Below are 21,535 nucleotides of genomic sequence, written 5' to 3' on the forward strand. Positions count from 1 at the left end.
TATATATATTACAGTATATATATATATATGTATATATATATTATACAGTATATATATATATAATATATATATACAGTATATATATATTATATATATATATACATGAATTATGAACATTATCTGTACAGTAATATCTGTGTTATCATTGATTTTGGTTTCATCAATTTTTATCTGTGAATAATTTGTCTCGGTTTTTGTCGGTTGCCCCGGATTTCGTTGATGTGACCTCGCTGCTAATTTTGCAAAAACAAGGGGTGACCTATGCGTTTTCCTGCTCAGTGTGGCATTGTTTCTCATTGTGTGAGAATTACCCTGCAGTCTAGCTGAACAATTCCATTAGTTTCCTTTCCTTTTAGCTCAATCATAAGACCAAAGAAAGTTTCCAGAGCCAGCAGCCCTTTGAATGTCATGTTAAATGTTCATTTATTGTTTACATTAGTCTTTTATATTCATTTTATATTAATTGCTTATTGTTTTTAGTATTAAAAGCTATATTTATTCTCTATAAAGTGTTTTTGGTATGTATTTTGGAGTGTCTAGAATGAATTACATAATTGGATTTACATTGATTCATATGGAAATAATTGCCTCGGTTTTCAGTGGTTTCAAATTTCGCCACTTGTTTTTGGACAGATTATCGATGAAAACTTAGGTATCACTGTATAATTTTAATCAATACATTATTAGCTAAAAGATTAAAATAAATCTCTTTAAATAATAAGTTGGAAATTTTATTGTATTTTAAACTATATATGTATTTTATATCCCATCTTTGTTTTGTCTGGTTGTGTAACAAACAATTGTTAACTACCAGACAGGACCTCCATTGCACCCATATCTCAGAGATTCTGTAAATGTGACAGCAGGATTGTTTATCAACCAATGTTTTAAAGGAATTTTGCCTATTTTTCCAATTTTAGGGATCTCCTTTCTAAATTTTTAGTAATACCTGTTAAAAATAATTCAGAGAAACAAATTAGAATAAAACAATTATCCAATAATTGTTATAAATCTCACAACATGTAAAGGAAAGATGAAGGGAATGATAGTCGTTTCCCCCTTTTCAATGGTGTTAGATGACAGATGCTACTCTGTCCATTTCATGTGGATGCATATAATTCTTAAAAGACAAGAGAGGAATTGAGAGACTTAGTGAAGGGGAAGAAGACAAAAAAGTGAAGAAGAAAAGGAGAGAAAGTGAAGGAGAAAGAGAAGGAAAAGAAGAAAATTAACACATCATCTAGAAGAGAACAACTCTTTTTCTAGTATGTTGCGAGTTGTGAAGTTTGGATACTCCCACTATATACCCCCATTTTACAAATAGAAATAGGGTAACTACCTAAAACAGATTTTGTACTTATTGATAACATTTGAACTTAGTTTTGATTAATAGTAAGTTTTGTTTTTCCATAATAAACTTTATTTTTTATTCATAAATTAGTTTACTTGACTTTGTATTCATCCTCCCAAGAGGCTCATTCTGAGACTTTGAAGTGACTCCTACCCTTGTGCCTTAACTATCTGCCTTTTGTTTTTTTTTTGTCTAAATCAGAGGTGTGTCTGACAACACACACCTGGTGGCATGATCCTACCCTAAACTCTCATAATCCAATTTTTGATGGCCCCAAGTTCCCACACAATGTTTTGAACAGTTCTAAACAATATTGAAAGCTTTTTCAAAATCCATAAATTTCAACAATAGATTCCTTTTATGGTTTACTTTCAAGGATAGATTCAATGTTCATTTCTTAATTGGTTGTTAATGAAATTGAGAATAGTAAGTAAATCGTTATTATTAATTGTCTATGTAAATGAAATTTTTAATGTAAGAAATGATTTAAAAGATTTTATTTGTATATTTTAGGATGTTGCTGCTAGTTCTGGAACAAGTTCAAATGATTTTGAGAAATTGAATACTATTTTGAATGAAATACCTCAGATTCAATATATATGTCTTGACGTGGCAAATGGTTATTCTGAGTTATTCGTAGAATTTGTCAGACAAGTTCGGAAGACATTTCCATCTCATACTATCATGGTATGTATTTCAAAATCATTATGTATTATGACTTTTACTTACATTTATGCTTAGATTTTAATTGAAAATCTTGATATATTACTACTGAACTTGGATAAACATTATTCTCAAACATTCATCATTGAGTATTTATTTTGAACATATTGTTTTTTTAAAAGTTAATGTTTTCATTATTTTTGGAAATTTTATATACAGTAGAACCCCTCTAATCCGTCACCTTTGGGACTGGGGGTATGGTCGGAACGCAAAAAAGGTCGGATTATCAGAAAAAAGTAAAATAAACAATCTTCTCCTTTGTCTAGTCTTTGTAGCACTGCTAATTTTTCATTTAATGAAAGAGTAACGTGTTTACGTTTCACTCCTGACATGTTGNATCTGCAAAGGGTAATATAACTGACAACAGCTTTGCATGGTAAACAGAGTTGCAGGTACAAGTCCCTGTCTGGGCTGATCTTTTCTTCCAGAACATTCTAAAATATAATAATTATTAATCAAAATAAAATATAAACCTAATCTTAAAATAATAATATATTGATACTAGATTGACAATCAATATCTACTAGTAAAAAAGTTGAGACAAATCCATTGAATATACTCGCAAATTTTATTCATTTTCAGTTGTAAGAACAACAGTGATACTAATCTCCTTTAAAAAGAAAAAAAATCAATGCAGTGATGTTATTCCTTGGATTAAAAGTGAATAAAATGTGACTCAATTTGATGGATTTTGCCTCAACATTTTACTAAAAAGCAAGTCATGCCTTAAAGATTTTGTTAAATGAATTCTTTATTACAAATTATTAAATTTTTTTCTTTTTGAAAATTCATACATTGATCAAAATACATACAAGGTCTGTACTGATTTTTTATTTCAAAGTATACAAGATTTACATCAAAGTACAACCCTTGAGTGTGTTTCACAGTGGTTCTTATGTTTTTTTTCCACTGGCCATAGCAGTAGTTGAAGTCGTTTTCCTTAAGGGTGTTTAGTTCGTTGATTGCAACTTTTTTGATGTTTTTCACCATCTCGAAATGATAACCTTTGAACTTCAGATTTTATCTTAGGAATAGGTAGAAGTCGCATGGAGTTAGGTCTGGGCTATAGGGAGGTTGTGGGAGTGTGGGATTTTTTCTTGGCCAAAAAATCTCGAATTGATAGTGCTGTGTGAGCAGGCGAATTATTGTGGTGCAGCACCCAATCTTTTGCAATGTCCCTGCAGACTTGCTTGACCCGAAGTCATTCCAAGACATCTTTGTAGAAGATCTGATTAACTGTCTGTTCTGAAGGTAAAAATTCTTTGTGCCCAATTCACGTCTATCAAAAAAAACGACAAGCATCATCTTTACCCTGGATGTTTGTGCCATCTAAATACCACATTTTTTGATAAAGTGGCATGTCCATAAGCTTTGGTTAAATCTGCAAATGTCTCTGTTGCAGATTTTGTAATTGCATATTGATGCCATGTGTGTTGAAGCTAAACTTACCAGGCAAGGACTTCTATGCCTGTAAGCTGCCTTGGTTGATGATGTTGAACTTTTTAAAAGCAGTTTGATATTTGGCTGCTTTTCATGGTGATGTACCAGTTACTTCTTTTACCAATTTGGATGTCTCCACTTTACCCACAGAACACAAACTCATCTGAGCTGAAAATGATAATGTATAAGGAGAATATTTAGTTCTTAAAACAAAATGTCTTAAGATCCATCAATTATCTGAAGATTCATTGAAGCTTTTCTGAGATCGGCCAGCTCTTTTACTTATAGCAACATCATTGTTTGAAAATCCGATAGTCTAGCCAGGTTTTGTTTTTAATTAGGAATTTATCTTGTTTCATTTTTAAAGAGATGGCAAGAAGCTAGCAAGAGACACAAAAAATGAAATTTTGTAATGAAGATCAAGAATAAGGTAATCAGGACAATTTATGTTTTTAGAGAAATGTCTTCAAGTAAGAAACTTTGTCTTCTAATTGCATGAAGGGAGAGTGCCTTACTATTTCAAATAGGTTTTTCTTGTAAGAAAAATGTCCCTTGAACCTGAAAGAAAAATAGGAAGTAAGAAGCAAATAGTGTTTGAATCAAAGTGACATGATAAATATTAATTAGCTTGGAAAAAATATTTAATTTACATAGTGGCACAAATAAGCACACACTTTTCTTTATGGACTGTTCTAGAACAGTGGTTCTAAATCAGGGGTACGAGCATAAATCGAAGGGGTACATCTAATTTTCATTATAAAATGGCGTATGTTAATGAATTTGCTGTAAATTATTAACACAAGAAATGACAAAAACTTGCTTTAAAATATCCCAGTATGAACACTGATTTCTCTTTTAACAGTCCAAACAACTTGTTTATCCACTTGATTTACCTGTCTATTTGTGCTGTTAGCACCGAGTGAACCTGTAGTCTAGTAAAATTTTGATTTAACCAAGCATTAATTTTAGAATAGATGAAAGCACCAATGTCAGTGGATTGACAGTACTTTCAGTTTTTGTGAAATATCAGTACAACGCTGAGCTTTGCGAAGATTTGTTAATTAATAAACTCCAAATACCTTTAAAATGCAGTCTATTTTAAAAACTTATCGAACGTTTTCAGTCAGATTAACAGACGTTTTTCAGGATTGAACTAACAGAATTTAAATTTGCCAAATGGAAATTCCAAAACATACACACCTGGGTCCAGCCTTCTGTCTACGGGTGTTTTGTCATTTCTTAGCATTTGGAATATTATTATGTTTCTCTTATACGCTATTTTCTTGTTGCTTTCTATTCCTATTTTTCTGTATTCCATTATGGTGACCTCCTTTTTCTCTCTCTTATCTTTATTCTTATTGCCTCCTTTTTCTGCTTATATTAAGACTTTTACTTTATTTTGCTTAAGTTCTAAATCTCTTGCTAGCTTTGCAATGTATTCAAGCTCTTTACATGTGTCCTGAACCGTGCTACAATGAGTGTATGCTCTTTTAATCAGTGCTCTAAATGCTGCTAGTTTGTAGCTTGTTGGGTCATGAGAGGACCATGGTATCAAATCCGAAATGTATGTCAGCTTTCTATATACTTTCGTAGTGATTTTCTCTTCTTCATCTATTTCGACCTCTATATCTAAGAAATGTATCCTTTTATGATTTTGCTGCTCTAGTTCTAATTCCAAGCCATTAGTATTGTTGTTTATATCTCTAATAAATTGGCGTATGTGTGGTTTATCGTTCCAAATAATAAATACGTCGTTGACGTACCTTGCGTACATTATCATATTAACTTCATATTTCTGCAATACGTTATTTTCCAGAGATCTTATTACCATCTCGCACAATAAGCCTGAGACCGGGCTACCCATTGGTACTCCTCTAAGCTGTGAGTATGCAGTACTCTCAAAAGCAAAAAGTGACAAGAATGTAGCCAAATGATCCAGTTCTAGAATTTGTTTTCTTAACTTCGCTGCGTTATCGATATTGCCTAATAAAAAGTCTCTTAGGTGACAAAAGCATGGTTCAAGCTTAATTGAAGGGTATATAGCCTTAAAATCGAGCACTGTCATGTAGCTTGTTTCATTAACTTTCAGTTGTTTCAACTTCTGGAGCACTTCTAATGGCTGCTTTATGTTATAAACATGTGGAGGCATGTTTGCAATAATAAATTCCTTAAGCTTCCGTTCTAATAATATCGTAGGAGCACAGCACTTATCCACTACTGGCCTCAAGCTTCTTTCTGATTTATGTGTCAAGCAAAAGTCTTAATAATAAGTCTTTAATCCTGTTTTTTTAATTGTAAAGGGATTAAAGACTTATTATTAATATATTTAATACAAATATACTTTATTACACATATGCAGAATATTATTACAATGAAAGGGTCATCATACATCTGAAACTATTAATGCTTTATATATCCCCAAAATGCATGTGGTACCCGGTGAGGTTCTCACCAGACAAGTGCTATTTACCCGCAGGTTATTTATATTATTATTATTATTATTAATTAATGAAAATAACATTTTGTATATATAGCCATATTTCATTTGCCTAATAAAATAATCAGCTACATGGCATTTGGCATATTGTGCAGAAATATGTAAATCTTGAATAATTCTAAACTTGATAATTTGAAGTCTAGATTATTTTGTCTCTTGAATTTTGAACTAATGAGGATTTCCTGTAATTCTTTTATGATTTTAAGAATTGGAAATTATTGACTTGCCTGTGGGTAATAAGTCTACATTAAAGGCAAATCAAAATCTATAAGCACCAAAATATATCTGTAAATACAGTAGATCCCCCTATAAGACGGTAGATACGTTCCGTTCTTTATGAATCAATTTTGTAGGAATCATAGTTTACGGACTACGGCTGTTTGAAAGGTTTTCTTTCATAAAATTAATCGATTCTAGACTAATTCGACTCAACATTTCCAAAATACGTATATTTTTTTTAAAATAATCCGTATAAACTACGTTATAAACAAAAAATTGTAGGATTACTTACCGAGTGTGTACCCTTTGACTACGCTCGTTGCTAAAGCTTGGTTTCGTCGCGGAACAGCGCATCAAATTGCGGCCGCGATTTCTGATATTATTTTTCTGCGAAAACTTCGTTGACCTTTGGAGACATCCTTAATATAAATAATTTTTATGGCCGTTAAATAAGAAATGTTTCTTTCACAAGAAATGTATAAAATTACAGTACTGGACAGACGATAGGTCGCCTAACTCGCCGTAGCGTGACGCTAGACGGCGAAAAATATATATTTAATTATAATAAAGTTACAATAAATTAAGTTAATATATAATTATATATACAGTACCTAATTTATATATAATTAATATATAATTATATGTACAGTACCTAATTTATATATAATTATATGAACAGACGATACTAAACTCAATTTATCCGCCTAAACGTCCGTAGCGTGGCGCTACGGACGGCGGGAAAGTAGTTCGGCTGCCCGATGACGTTTTACGTATTATAGGAGTTATTTTTACCGTTGTTTACGGATACTGCCACAATTTTTATAGGAATCATAACTATAGGAAACGGTTTTATAGGGGGATCTACTGTAAAGGATACTGTCAATTTCAATTTATTTTTAGTCAACACACAAGCAGAAAATCAGACAGGTTTTAAATAGTGGCGTGAGAGGCTTGTTGCCCTTTTCATGCTTTGTGCTTTATTCAACTCTCATTTCCAAATATTGTTTGATATCTAGAGGTAAATTTTTTAAAGAATTTTTACCAACTTTCACTATACAAGGCCCCAGATATGTATGATAATGTATATGTAAAATATTTATTTTTAAATATCATTTTAATATCAGGCAGGTAATGTTGTGACGGGAGAAATGGTTGAAGAACTTATACTCTCTGGTGCTGACATAATTAAAGTGGGTATTGGACCAGGATCTGTATGTACTACTCGCAAAAAGACTGGAGTTGGCTATCCACAGTTAAGTGCAGTTATTGAATGTGCTGATGCAGCTCATGGCCTTGGTGGACATATCATTTCGGTAAGTCATTAATTAAAATTTTAGTTCATGGTGTGAAAACTAACATACCACACGACATAAAAGGCGGGGTTACACAATTTAGGGTTGAAATCAAGTATCAGACCTGGACTTACTTTGGATTATTATATTTTGCCTCTCACTAACACTTATTATTGTGGAATTTTACTTAATATCATTCAATCTAATAAATATATATTTATATATAAATAATCATTGTTAAGTATATACAGTGGGTGATCGGATAACGAACACTTTCGCGAAAGATTTTTATGTTTGGACAATGAACACATGATCGGATAATGAACACCCCACAGAACAAACACAAGAAGAAGCAATGTAAAATAACGAATACCAATTGGACTTTCCTTGTCTTCGGGCAACAATTCGAAACTTTTCGGAGTGTGGGAGACATCGTCATCGACATCAATGCTCAAGCTGGTATATACCGATCGGATAGTATTCCTCCGAACTTTAAAACTTTCCCTTATAATTCCAGCCTTTTATTTTTATGACAAAATAATTCTTTTATGTATTCACGAGACTGTCGGGTAGGCACTCGTTAAGCTTTGAGTTTTTTTTTTTTTCTTTTGTAAGTTGAGAGTATAATAGCAAAGGTAAAGAGTGGGCAGAAGATGCCTAATGTTGTTGGGCAGTATGGCGTGAACAGGTCTACAGTAGGCCACAGTTCATTTTTTTAAGGAAAATACTGTATAATCAAGAAGACTCAAGCAGCTAAAGGAGTAACAAAAATCACATCTGAGAAATATAGAACAGTGTTTTTCAACCTTCTTGAATACGTGACCACTTTACAAGTTAAAAAATTCTGGCGACCCCCTAGGGCCATATTAAAACTATATCAGTGATTTTAAAAACTGTGTGTGTTAAATTATTGTCGATTCTTCTGAAATTTTTATTTTAATCTACAATAATTTGTCTCAACAGAAAGAAAATTAAATACATAAAGTATGAAACTTCCTTTAATTATAACATTAGGCACAGAGATCTGTTTTTTTTTTTCTTTCTTTCTTTTTAGGATCTGAATTTTCAGCTTCTACTTTCCTACTTTTTATTTCTTTTTGCAAATCAGCTCAACACTTTTTCCGCTATCATTTTCTGGGATGGGCCGTAATTCTCGCTGAAATTGTAGTTTTTTTAATGTAGTGTAGGACCTACAAACTCTTGTCTTTTTCTTCTACCCGCAACCCCCCATGTAAGGCTTCGCGACCCACAGGTTGAAAAACACTGATAAAGAACATCGAAGAGTTCATAATGGAACCTGAAATGGATCTCACGACAGAAGAATGCCATGAACTCTTGAATGAAGAACCCAAGAAACTTGGCGAGATATGTTTTCTTCTGAAAAAGAGGATTAATGCCAATATCTGTTATTAAACATCCTTTGAAGAAGTGTGAGGAAGTCAGAACAACGGTCTTAGAATGGCATCCAAACCAGGTTGAGGCTTGGGGATTTCTACAATTGCAATGCTATTAATTACTTATGAAAAATCCTGAAGAAGAGAGAAAAGCAATTGACATTAGACAGATTCTTTAACCCTTTCAAACTGAAAAAACATGACACATATGTACACAGTCTTGCGTTTTTATTAAATTTTATTATTACATATATACTCTCTTACTACATTTATTTATATTTTTTATTTTGGGGGTCTCCAGAACGAATTAATTAAATTCCCATTAAAACCTATGGTAAATCGATAATCGGTTAACAAACAATTCGGATAGCGAACAAAGTCTTGGAACGGATTATGTTCGTTAACCGATCACCCACTGTATTCCAAAAAAAGTCAAGATCAATTATATACAAAATAAACAATCAATAATGAAGAAATTCTTTTTCACATAATTAAACAAAGAATACACTTTTCAGAGTGTATAAGTTTTCAAAGTGTTCAAAGAATACATCGCTTATCAGAGAATGTCAGACAATTTGCTTCAATGAAGATTGCTGTTGGGAGCTATACCAAACTGTTGAACAGGAGTATTGTCTATTATCTGTATTAGTGTAACTCTGCATTGCCCTCCACATATTCATGCATCAAGGGATCAGTCACTGACATAAATTAGTATATTTAGATTTTTATTTTTGAATTTAGCACATTTTAGGGGTTTCTTAGGCATTTCTGACCTAAAAACAATCCCGAAAAGAAAAATAACTACAGTGGAACCTCGGTATTTGACCTTAATCCGTTCCTGATGTTTGGACTTAACCAAACCAACCTTTCCCATAAGAAGTAATATAAAAATGATTAATCTGTTCTTATGTAAAAAAAATATGGCTGGCTTTAAACACCTCGCTTTTCTGGCTAGTTCCTGCTTGATTTTTCATGAGATCAGCATGTATCTTTTTAGCTTTCTCGCAAATAATTACTTCTGATACACTGTCGCCAGCACACTGTTTTTCAGTTATCCAAAGCAAAAGCAATTTCTCAACATGATCTAATGCAACGAGTGGCGACCCCTTTTTATAAAAGCCAAGTGACCCGCGACCCCGATACTATTGAAAAAGACATTTTTAATAAGGTAATTAAAAAAACAGCGAAATTAGTTTTTTAGTATAATTTTATTTTAAATTATGTCTAATAATTTAATGCGATTGTTGAAATTGTATGTTATTAACCAGCCTTAAAATTCGCGGGTGAGTTTTTGTTAACGCCAACCTCATGTCATTCTCAACATTTAATTTATTCCTCTCAAACTCTCAACACATGATTCAACCAACTGTGACGGAATAGCGTACCTATATTACACTTATTTTAATTTTTAAAAAATACAGTCGACCACCCCTATAACACGGTAGATACGTTCCGTTTTTTATGAAATTGATGTTTTAGGAGACCTTGCCAATCACAGCCCGACACGTGTGAAGTTTACTGACTACGGGTGTTTGAAAGGTTTTCTTCCATAAAATTAGTCGATTCCTAGACTAAGCCGACTCAACATTTTCAAAATACGTATATTTTTTGGGAATAATCCGTATAAACTATGCTATAAACAAAAAAATGTAGAATTACTTACCGAGTGTGCACCGTTCGACGTCGCCATTGCTTAAGCTTGTTTTCGTCGCGGAGCAGCGCACCAAACGGCGGCCGCGTTTTCTGATAAATTATTTTTCTGCGAAAACTTCGTTGAACTTTGGAGACATCATTAATATAAATAATTTTTATGGCCGTTGAATAAGAAATGTTTCTTTCACAAGAAATGTATAAAATTAGTGCTGTATTAGACTTACGGTACCTAATTTACATACTGTACAGACGATAGTAAACTCAACTTACTCGCCTAAACTCTCTGTAGCGTGGCGCTGGACGGTGGAAAGTATATATATAATTATAATAAAGTTACAATAAATTAAATATATAATTATATATACAGTACCTAATTTATATATAATACTGTACAGGCGATAGTAAACTTAATTTACCCGCCTAAACTCTCCGTAGCGTGGCACTGGATGGCGGAAAGTAGTTTGGCTGCCCAATGAAGTTTTACCGAATTATAGGAGTTTTTTTACCATGTTTGTACGGACATCGTCGCAATTTTTTCGCCGTCATATAGGAATCCGAACTATAGGAACCCGTGTTATAGGGGGATTGACTGTATATCAAATTATTCAAACTTCAAGACACCATTAAAAATAAAAATTGCATTATAGTGAACATTTTTTTAGTTAACTGTATAAGTTGGCAATCCCACAGAAAGCCCGTTGCGACCCCCTTCTGGGTCGCGACCCATAGGTTGGGAACCCATGATCTAATGTCTTCGATTTCTGTTTAGAAATTGATTTAACTCCCTTCGCAACATTAGCAGATTTAATAATGTCTTTATTTACGATTGTTGATATTGTCATTCTCAGAATATGGTATGCAACAGTTAAATTTCAAACATGCATGCCACCTTCATATTTCTCAACAATTTTTTTTTTCAGTTCCATTGTGATTCTAGTCTTTTTTTTTTTTTAATTTTCTGTTGCTTTTCATGATTAATAAAAATAATAAAATTTTACTTACAAATTAAAATCAGAAGAAATTTAACAAAGTTATAAACTGTGGCACCACAAACATCTAGTCTGGTCTAGTACACCAATAGTGCTACTTGTTCATTGATGGTGCGTATAATTGAATTAAGTCGTATACTGAGCAAAATTTGTTTCGTTCAAACAGGATGTATTCTAAAGCAGACGTATACTGAGGTACCACTGTATAACTAAAAATAACGCCCAAAACATAAAATAACAATCGGACTTTGACACCTTACAAAACCTGTAAAGTTTGAAAAACATATTATGGAGATAATAAATTATAGTAAAGCAATGTTTGAAATTGCTTTACTATAATTTAGTTGATTGAGAGGTCTTCACACCCTTAAGTTCCCAGCAATTTTTGATATTAATATAATTAAACATAAAAAATACTTAAAACTGAAAAAAAAAATGAAAGAAATGCGTTAATTTTGAAGAAAAAGCTTCAAACTTTATTTTCCTTTGTCTCGCCTTTCTGCGAAATTTGACACTGAAGAGTCATTGTTTACACAGCTGGAGTCGGATTTCCTGGGACATTCTCATAGAAGTTTCGGGAGGCGAAGGGTTTGTAGTAGGGTGAGTACTAGCTAGCTGTATATTTTTAAATATTTTTAAAAAATTCGAATTTTAATTGCGATTTCCGACCCCCCGACTTAATGAAACATGTATATAATAAAATCTATTAATTAAAAAAATTAAAAAACTATTAGAGGTGGTTTTTGACATCAGAAACTAGCTTTAAATAACTTTACCGAAGGAAAATCTATGCACTACAACTTTAGAGTTTAAGTTTAAACTGGCTGAAGAATCTTTCTGCAGAAGAGTCGAGTTTGATAACTGCTGACACAACCCTGAAATTTGTCTTAGACAAACTAAAAAGCCAAGACACAATCTTGAGTGCCAACCTTTTCGAGGCACTCCACAAAAGAATCAGAGAACGGCGTCTTACCGAGGTCAAGGGATGCTGATTTACATACAGAACCCAAAGAACTATGACCAAAAAGTTAGAAAGCCTTATCTTTCACATGCTGAAAAAAATGTAATGTGCCAGGAGATGAAAACTATGCTGAATCGTGTAAATACATATGTAGTGGAACCAGCAGCAATGGCAGATGATATTACGGAGGTGGAAAATGATGATCCAGATAACCCGGATTTCCTGAATTTCACATTGGAACAAGAATTAGAGATTTAACTAAAGTGTAAGAAAGAATACTTCATGAAACGGAAAGAAACTAGCACTGAGAAGGATTATAAGTTATTAAAAAAAGGAAATGGCTGTTTATGAAAGTGAGGGAGTCAGAGGTGAAAACTTATCTTTGATTTATCATTATTTGATGACACTGAAACCAACTAGCGTAGAGGCAGAAAGGACATTCTCTGCAGCAGGATATGTATGCAGTTCATTAAGACGTAGGTTGGGAGACAACACCATCAATACCATTTGTTTCTTGAGATCCTACTTCCAGAAAAGTTAATTTTATTTAGTCCTTTAAAATACTTTATTCAAGACAAGACTAATATTTTATAACTTCTACTCTAGTTCTATTAAGTAAGAGTTTTTAACTTTTATTCTATAAGTGGTTAGTGGGCTGGGCTAGGCTAGGAAATTTTATTGTGAAAATTAGTGAGAAACAGACTACCTAGTTAGTTAAATAGTTAAATTAATGAGTATTGGTATCTTAGATATATGAGGATATGAATGTATGTGATTCATGATTGTGATAATAATAACTAACTACTAGACTACTACTAACTACTTTACTAACACTAATAATTAAATTACTTATAAATAACTACAGGCTGATACGTAGAGCCTATATAAGAAAACTGGTAAGACTGATAGCCACTTAGCCACTGATTATCCGTCCCTATATTATTATATAATATAATATATTAATACAAATTAATTTGCAGAATTAATTTTCCTATTATAATCTAACTAAACATTTAAAGTTAATTATCTCTATTTCAAGTGTTAAACCGAACCAAAGTTACTACCTAAATGTGTAAGAAGTTTTACTGATTTATAGTGACCAATCTAAATAATAATAAGTTTCTTAAGTATTTAAAAAAAATGCTTTATTTCTTTAAAAAAACCCATAAATTTCTGGATAGATAGATAACACTTTATTACACCAAAAAATATCCGCGCATCATTCCAGCTGGATCCGTGCTGGATCCTGCTCAAATGTTGTTGGTCCAGCAAAAATCCAGCTGGATTAAAAACACTGCTGGATTGCAATCCCTAGTCACACTAGGTGACGACTAGTTGCATTTTTGAAAAAATTTTTTTTTATTGAATTTTTGGAATGTTTTTTAGGTCCCGAAATTTTTTCAAAATTTTTTTCCCGCGCAAAAAAATTTTATCGCAATTTTAATGAGCCTATGTGAAGGCTCGATTAAGGCTTAATTGTTTTTTAATGGGAGTTTTTTATCAATTTTATTTCATGGTTCCTAAGTTGTAGCGCACGGATTTTCATTCGGTAAAGTTATTTAAAGTTAGTTTCTGATGTCAAAAACGACCTCCAATGGTTTTTTAATTTTTTTAATTAATATATTTTTTTAAATATAAAATTAATTAATTAGGGGGGTCGGAAATCGCAATAAAAGTTTGAATTTTTTAAAAATATTTAAAAATTTCCGTGTCGCTTATATTCACCCTACTTTAAAACCTTGTCCTCCCTAGACGTCTATGAGAATGTCCCGGGAAATCCGACTCCAGCTGTGTTCAAGGTCACCCAGCTGTGTAAACAATGACTCATCGGTGTTAAATTTCACAGAAATGCGAAACAAAGGAAAATAAAATTTGAAGGTTTTTCTTCAAAATTAACGCATTTCTTTCGTTTTTTTTTCAGTTTTAAGTATTTATAATGTATTTTAATATTAATCTTATATCAATTTAATTAATGATCGGGAATGAAGGGGTTAAGTACTTAAGGCAGTTACACATATTTGTGATGAATTGAATTAAACATGTCGCTGACTCCTGGCAAGTAAAACTGAACATCGGTGGTCAAGTGATATAGTTGTTGTGTGATTTCTACATTGCATGTGCTCTGACTTGTGCTGTAAATGATTGTTTTGTAGTTTCTTCTTTCTCATGTCCAATGAAGTGGAAAGAGAAGGAAGCAAGGAGGAAGTGTTAAAGTGGTCAAATGACAACATTTTATGGTTTTTGGCAGTGTACAGAAAAAATGAAGAGTTATGGGATATTTCCATTGAAAATTTCATTCAGAAGAGCTTGCAGGAGCACATTTTTATCAGGTAGATTGGGTATTGACTGAATTGGTTTCGATATTCCCAAAGAAGAGTATTTAGAATTTTTTTTCTTCAGTAACATCTTTTAAGTTCTTAAATGAGGTAAACAAAATGCAGTCTAAAAACAGTGGCACTAGAGCTAACAAAGTCTATACAGTAAAACTAATTAGATTTCAGAAAGTTGACTCCTCCTTGAGAAACACCCTCAAAATCTGTTACGTAATAAGTTAATGGTTATTCTTTGTACTATATTCAAGAAATAAAGCAAAGAATTGTAAATATGAAACAGATTTTCAACACCAAACAATTTCACTCTCTGTATCAGTTGCAAGAACAAAAATGGAGTATTGAGAGAACATTATGTTAATACAATAATGAAAATGAAATGTATATTTGGAATTCTAAAAAATATAATTCACATCCTAGCAAAATATATTGTGATTTCTATTCAAGTATTTTGCACTGCATTTAACTGTCATAGAACAGAACATGTTTTATTGAAGGCTGTAGCATGGCTTTATCTTGGTACTTCTGCATCATTAGAGTAATGGTTCAATATGGCTGTCCTGCTAACAGACTGGAATTGATCCATTGCCATTGCATCCCCATGCTCCTGGGGTAAATAAATACTGGTGAAATTCTCATCAACAACATCCTAATGAGGAGTTCCTGAAGAGGTCATGTTGAGCCAGTTGTACGTGGAACATGCAACCTTAACAAGCAATTCTGTTGTTTTTACTTTTAGGTCAATGGGTCTTTGCCTTTGGAATCCTGGCTTCAAGATTCTTCATCTTTCAGTTTTCAAAATATGTCTAGCTCTTGATAGTAGTTATTAAAACTTTTCGTTTCAGTAACTGAAAGGCTTTTTCCTGTAACTGAAAGACTTGCAAAAGCATCATTTCCCACGTAAAGTCCACCTTCAGACCAATTCAGCATATTTTTTCCATTGCAGTATTTTCAAATTGCATTTGACAGCACTATATTAAAAGTTTCTACTTTACTGCTTCAGATACATCTGACTATATTCAATCTGTAACCACCATTGTGAACAGGAGAATAATGGAGAAAGGATATGCCATTCTTTGCCCACAAAACAGTCAATGTATTCCTACATGGAATTAGGAAACTTCCATGTCAACTGCCACTCTTCTACATTGTTAGGAACCTTAAATGACACAGAGAACATTCAGGTTAAATACTACCAAAACAAAATGTAGGTTACTATTAAGTTTCTTTTCATTCAAGGACCAATCAATGCTGGCAGAATTTGGCAGGGGATGAAAACATCTCTCTTGACAGGGAGGAAAGGTGATGCCTGTCCTAGTGGGGCAGGTGATTTAACATCTGCTACAGAATGAGAATTTGCAAGCTGCTTTCATACCAACAGAAAACTGAACAACAATGTTGCCTCCAGTACTTCCAAAGAAATGTTTGAAGACGAAAGTTAAAACAAATCCTTTGTGTTTCCAGAAAGCTGTTTCACAACTTCATGAAATTGCATAAATGGCAACAGAAGTGGATGATGAATATAAATGCTTTGCAAAACATTGCATCCCAGCTTAAACTACCACTAACAAATTTTGGTATACTGTACAGTACTTCAAGAAAAAATAGTCTTATTACTCAAAAGATTGACCACTGTGGTATACCCATATTCATCTCCAAATATTTACCTGGAGTCTTCAAGCTGCTGTCAACTACCTCTTCATACTTTTGCTTACAGGGTGCATCCTCTTCTCAAAATCAACTAAGCCTAGAACAGTCCTCAATACTGACAATGACAAGAGAGCTAGTGTTTTTAAGGATGTTTTCACTTACAAGGTGTTTTGAATCTACAAATATTTTATGCATTAAAAATACATGTTGAAAGCAACTTACAATGCTAAGTTTTATTTATATATGGTTTGACTCCCATTTATTTATTTATTCATTAAAGTAAGTAAAAAGTCGATGTGATGTTGTGAAGTGCACTGAATAAATATTTAAGTGACATCAGGCTATCACCACTCCCCATGTAACAGTGCTATTTCCAATTTTTTTTACATGGAATAGTGTTTCTCATAACAGTCTTGTTTTCTTATTTCTGGAGTGATCATTTCAAGTGATTCATCAAACTTTACTTGTGTTAATCATATAATATTTCTATAGGCAGTTAGATCCTCTGCAACCAAATCTTTTAAAAAAGAGTAATCAAAGCACCCAGTCTTTCTCAGTGATTGATCCACTCATGAACCTGCTTTCTCTTTTGCAAATACTCCAGTTTTTAACATTTGACATTTATTCTGTCAATTCTGCACATGCAAAATAAATCAACTGTTGCAAAAATAACACATATCTCTGATAGCTCATGCAGAGAGCAAATATATCAACTTTGTCCATTCTACTTGGGGCAAGTAAATCAAGAATAGTATAAAAGCTTGTGTGACAAGCTAGTGGTGGCTATTTGACATGGTGATTTAACTTAAGCCTATGTCATACAAGGTAACTAAAGCCATTTTCTGCATTCAAATAAATACATTTAAGATATCATAAATTTAAAGTTTCAAATTATGTAAAGTAAAAGTGATTTTGTTTTTGTGATCTTGAAAAGTCACACAACCTTGTTAGAGTCCTGATGTAAAGATCTTGAAAATTATTTTCAAAGCCAAACCAAAAAAAGTCCATCCAATTCTTCATGCATGACTTCCTATGTAACTACATTAACATATACAGGATGAGTCAAAAGTACTAGATATGTTTTGTTTTATGCCACATGTTAACCACTCAGCAGTGACTGTTGGATATATCCGTCAAGGGAAATCATGTGGCAGTGGTGAAGGATGCCAAAAACTCCCGCAAAAAAAATTCATGTGAAAAAGGAATTACAGTATGTAACAATAAAAAAAAAAGACTTTTCTTTACTAGACATAACTGTTTACAAAATCTTTTTCTGAAATGGTAATGAGAAAAAGCATGAAAAAATTTCCCATGTTTATTCTCCACTATATAAGGATAGCACCATACCTGACTAACCCACTGCTGAAAGGTTAATAAGCATACTGCTCATTAGACATTAGACAAAAAGCTGAAATTAGAAAAAATAGACAATCCCTAAAAAATGTCTGTTACCGGGTTTGTAGATCTGGCTGACAAATCTGAATGACTAATTTAAATCTCAAACAGTTCCATAAATAAGGAAGGGCCCATACTAAGCTTTTTTTTTTTTAACAAATAAAGCAGTCATTGAAGAAACATTCTACATATTTCATTATTAATAAACATTTTTTTTCTGGTACTAGAGAGGTTGAGGCGCACGTTTTAAACATGTAAACGTGTACGTGTGACATTCGGCGCCGCTTTCCCGTAAGCCTAAAAGTTTGACAATGGTGTTTGGATAGTCGGTGGAATCACGCTCGACATTCCAAACATCATCGTCAAACTTTTAGACTTACGGGAAAGCGGCGCCGAACGTCACACGTACACGTTTACACGTTTAAAACGTGCGCCTCAACCTCTCTAATAACATGAATTTAGAGGGGTAGAAACCACTATTGTCCACAGCTTCTCCTCTTGATGGCCCTGGTCTTATATGATTGAGAAAGGAAATGCATTACTATTACTTCTTAGAGTTCCAGTGGCTGCAGTTAATGATCAGATTATATGAGTTTTTAAATAGTCTTTGGCAGCACAAGTTATTACGACTTCTTTCTTGCTGAAAGCAAGAACAGACAAATCAAAAGGCATTACGCATTTACCTCTAGTCCTTAAGTTTCAATTTTTTTATACTATTAATGTCTCAGTCACTGCATAATATGAAATATGCTAGAATCTGTATGTTTGACATACATTGTGATCAGATTTTTACCTAAGCATTGTCATGTTAGGTTTCCATCTTTCTCATATATAAATGCTTGTTGCAAATTGGATTGAATTATTCTCTGAAATCAATACTAGACATTAGATAGGGATTGCTTTAGTAGCTGCAGACAAAGCTTCCCCCCACTTCCTTCTAAACTCTATGCGCGCTAACTGCCACCAATTTGGTGCAAAATAACTAAAATGCCGATTTTTTGGTCAGATCAGTTATCGAAAAAGCTTTTACACTTATCCTGACTACTTTGAAATGGCTAAAAATTTACCATTGCTCAATAACATGAATAAGGAATTGCAAATCGGAGGTGAAGTTGAGTGGGCTAGTGCAAGATAAACTATTAACTGTACAACCAAGGCCTAAAAATATTTTTTATTTAAATTCATATAATCATGAATATGTGGAGTAGGATGACAAATGATTACAATCAAATTTTTCTGCCTCTTTTGTTTTTGTGAAGTCACATTCCAATGTTGTGAAATTATGTTAAGAAACATTTTCTTCATCCATCTTGAAATTGTTTTACACATGTATTATATATAGGCATGCCTTATTCAGATGATATTGGTACAATGTGAAAATAGGAACAAAATTAAATTTTCTGTTTGTAGATCCTGGGCTTTGGTGCTTGTGATGCAGATTTTTTGTGTGATAATCAATCCATTTTCTGTTGTACAAGTTATTGAACATTCTTATAGGGTGGAAGGAGACAAATATCTCTGGAATATTGTTGTTGGCAGTCAGTATATACAGAACCTATTTTCTCAGCTTCCAGCTTTTTCCTAGGCATTCCAAATGAAAATGACTTGTTTCCTGATACACAGAATCTTTCTCAAGCTCATGATTTCATTGAAGCGATAATATTAAAAATCACACAAATTTGAATTACCTGATACATTAAGTTTATTTCCCATACCTAACATAAAGATTTATTATTGGTAACATTACTATTTTACACAAAAGCTTTCCTTTATGAATGCAAACAGAAGCAAATTGGACATTCAGATTAATGCCCATTTGGATTTTTCCTTTTAGGATGGAGGCTGTACTTGTCCGGGTGATGTAGCCAAGGCATTTGGTGCAGGAGCTGATTTTGTCATGGTGGGTGGAATGCTTGCAGGTCATGATCAATCTGGAGGTGACATCATTGAAAAGAATGGAAAGAAGTTCAAATTATTCTACGGCATGAGTTCGGCCACTGCCATGAAGATGTATCACGGAGGTGTGGCTGAGTACAGGTAAGTAGGTACTTCTGATTCTCTTCGTTTTAGTAGACAGGCTGGTTCATTTTTTTTCATTTTAGGGCTTCGGAGGGCAAGACAGTAGAAGTGCCATACCGCGGCAATGTGGAAGCCACTCTACAGGATATCCTGGGTGGCCTGCGCTCTGCCTGTACCTATACTGGAGCAGGAAAACTGAAGGAGTTGCCCCGACGGACGACGTTCATCAGAGTCACTCAGCAGGCAAACGAAATATTCTATAGTGAGACACGTGAAAATTAAAATCTGTCATCGTGCATTTCCTTAACAATAGTTATTTATTTTTAAATTTATTTATTTATTATCTTTGTAATATAATAAACGGTAGACGTAGTGTCGTTCGACAGCTAGACCTAGTCATTTTAGATGGGAGCGCACATCCCTCGATCACTGTGATAACTTCCTATTATTTTCACCTACGAAAATTGCTTGAGAACTTCTTTCAACTGTTGATCATTGTGGTTGTCTCAAGGAGGAATTTTGTCTTTTTTATGGCATATATTCATCCTTTCCAACAAAGATAGAGAAGAGAGATTGCAGCCTAACTAATCAGTTCTAATTTCTGGAGCACAATGTGATTTTTTTTTTTAATGGCATAATCTCTCTTGGTTCAAGTCGTTCGCTACGTTTGCCGTGCCAATTCTTGGTTAGACGCGATGGGAGTGTTAGAGAAGTGCACCTACAAAATAGCCTATTTACTAACGTCCATTTTTTTAAACAAATTAAATATTATTTTAAATGTTAAACTAATACGCAATTTTTTTTTCTTTTGTTTTTTCCCAAGTTCCCTGTTCCTCGTGACCTCCTTCAATAGTCAAAAGTTTAACTGGAAAACCACAGTCGCAGCCTCCCACTCATTAGCGAGACGATCTTATTTTTTTGATATTTAGGCAGAACTGTCATAGATGGAATGTGTCAAGAATTCTGCACACTTTTCTACTATTCCATTTGGTAGCGATGCATCGGAACTTCTGTCATTCCATTCGAGTACCAATATGATAGATGGGCCACTAGATGAATGGGATGATAGAAATTAAGTAATATGTAATTTTAAACGAAATGAATGCATTCTGATTAACAGTATGGTTAGCCTTTTGTAAAGAATCTCTGGCTGATGTTTGCCATTATATTTTTTAATGCCTGTAACAAGAACCAGTTATTTTTGTGTACTTCAAATAATGGTTTGTCTAAAACTGTTTTGTAATCCAATTAAAGTCTGATCATTAATGCTTTGTGAAGAACTTTCTTTCTTTCCATTTGTCACTGCAGGCGGATCGTTTTTCAATTTTATAATAAAGTTGATCAAAATGAATGCATTGTCATGCCTCTCTATTCTTCGTTATACAGAATTTTACAGACTTACAACTTTTCTTTCACCTTTAGGAAAGATAAATGGAGTCTTTATCTCTGTTCAATTGTTTTCTTTATTGCTGAATGCTAGCACAGATTAATTGTCTGCCTCTCACAAAAATTGTTTTATTCTATTAATTGTTTATCAAATGAAACTCGAAGTGACATCTTTGACAAAACTTCTTAGTTGTTGTCATCTCCCTTGTACAAACAGTCATATTTAATTAAACTAA

The 21,535-nt window shown here is 33.2% G+C and overlaps 1 protein-coding gene across 2 annotated transcripts in view; it reads left to right on the top strand.

Annotated features, from left to right (window-relative positions):
• Window positions 1-21,013, top strand: part of LOC111637199 (GMP reductase 2-like) — a 44,931-nt gene extending 23,918 nt beyond the window's left edge. The window contains exons 4-8 of one of the 2 annotated variants that reach the window (XM_023382630.1): window positions 1,865-2,038; window positions 7,355-7,543; window positions 19,729-19,931; window positions 19,997-20,175; window positions 20,737-21,013. In XM_023382630.1, coding sequence (XP_023238398.1) covers window positions 1,865-2,038; window positions 7,355-7,543; window positions 19,729-19,931; window positions 19,997-20,175; window positions 20,737-20,753 — 762 coding nt within the window. In that variant the 3' untranslated portion in view covers window positions 20,754-21,013. Of the gene's footprint in view, window positions 1-1,864; window positions 2,039-7,354; window positions 7,544-19,728; window positions 19,932-19,996 lie in introns of both variants that reach the window. The other variant, XM_023382629.1, reaches the window with a different exon arrangement.
• The last annotated feature ends 522 nt before the right edge of the window (window positions 21,014-21,535 follow it).

The sequence above is a fragment of the Centruroides sculpturatus genome, unplaced genomic scaffold (assembly GCF_000671375.1).
Source record: "Centruroides sculpturatus isolate CEXI.00-Female unplaced genomic scaffold, Cexi_2.0 scaffold900, whole genome shotgun sequence".
NCBI classification, from domain to species: domain Eukaryota; kingdom Metazoa; phylum Arthropoda; class Arachnida; order Scorpiones; family Buthidae; genus Centruroides; species Centruroides sculpturatus.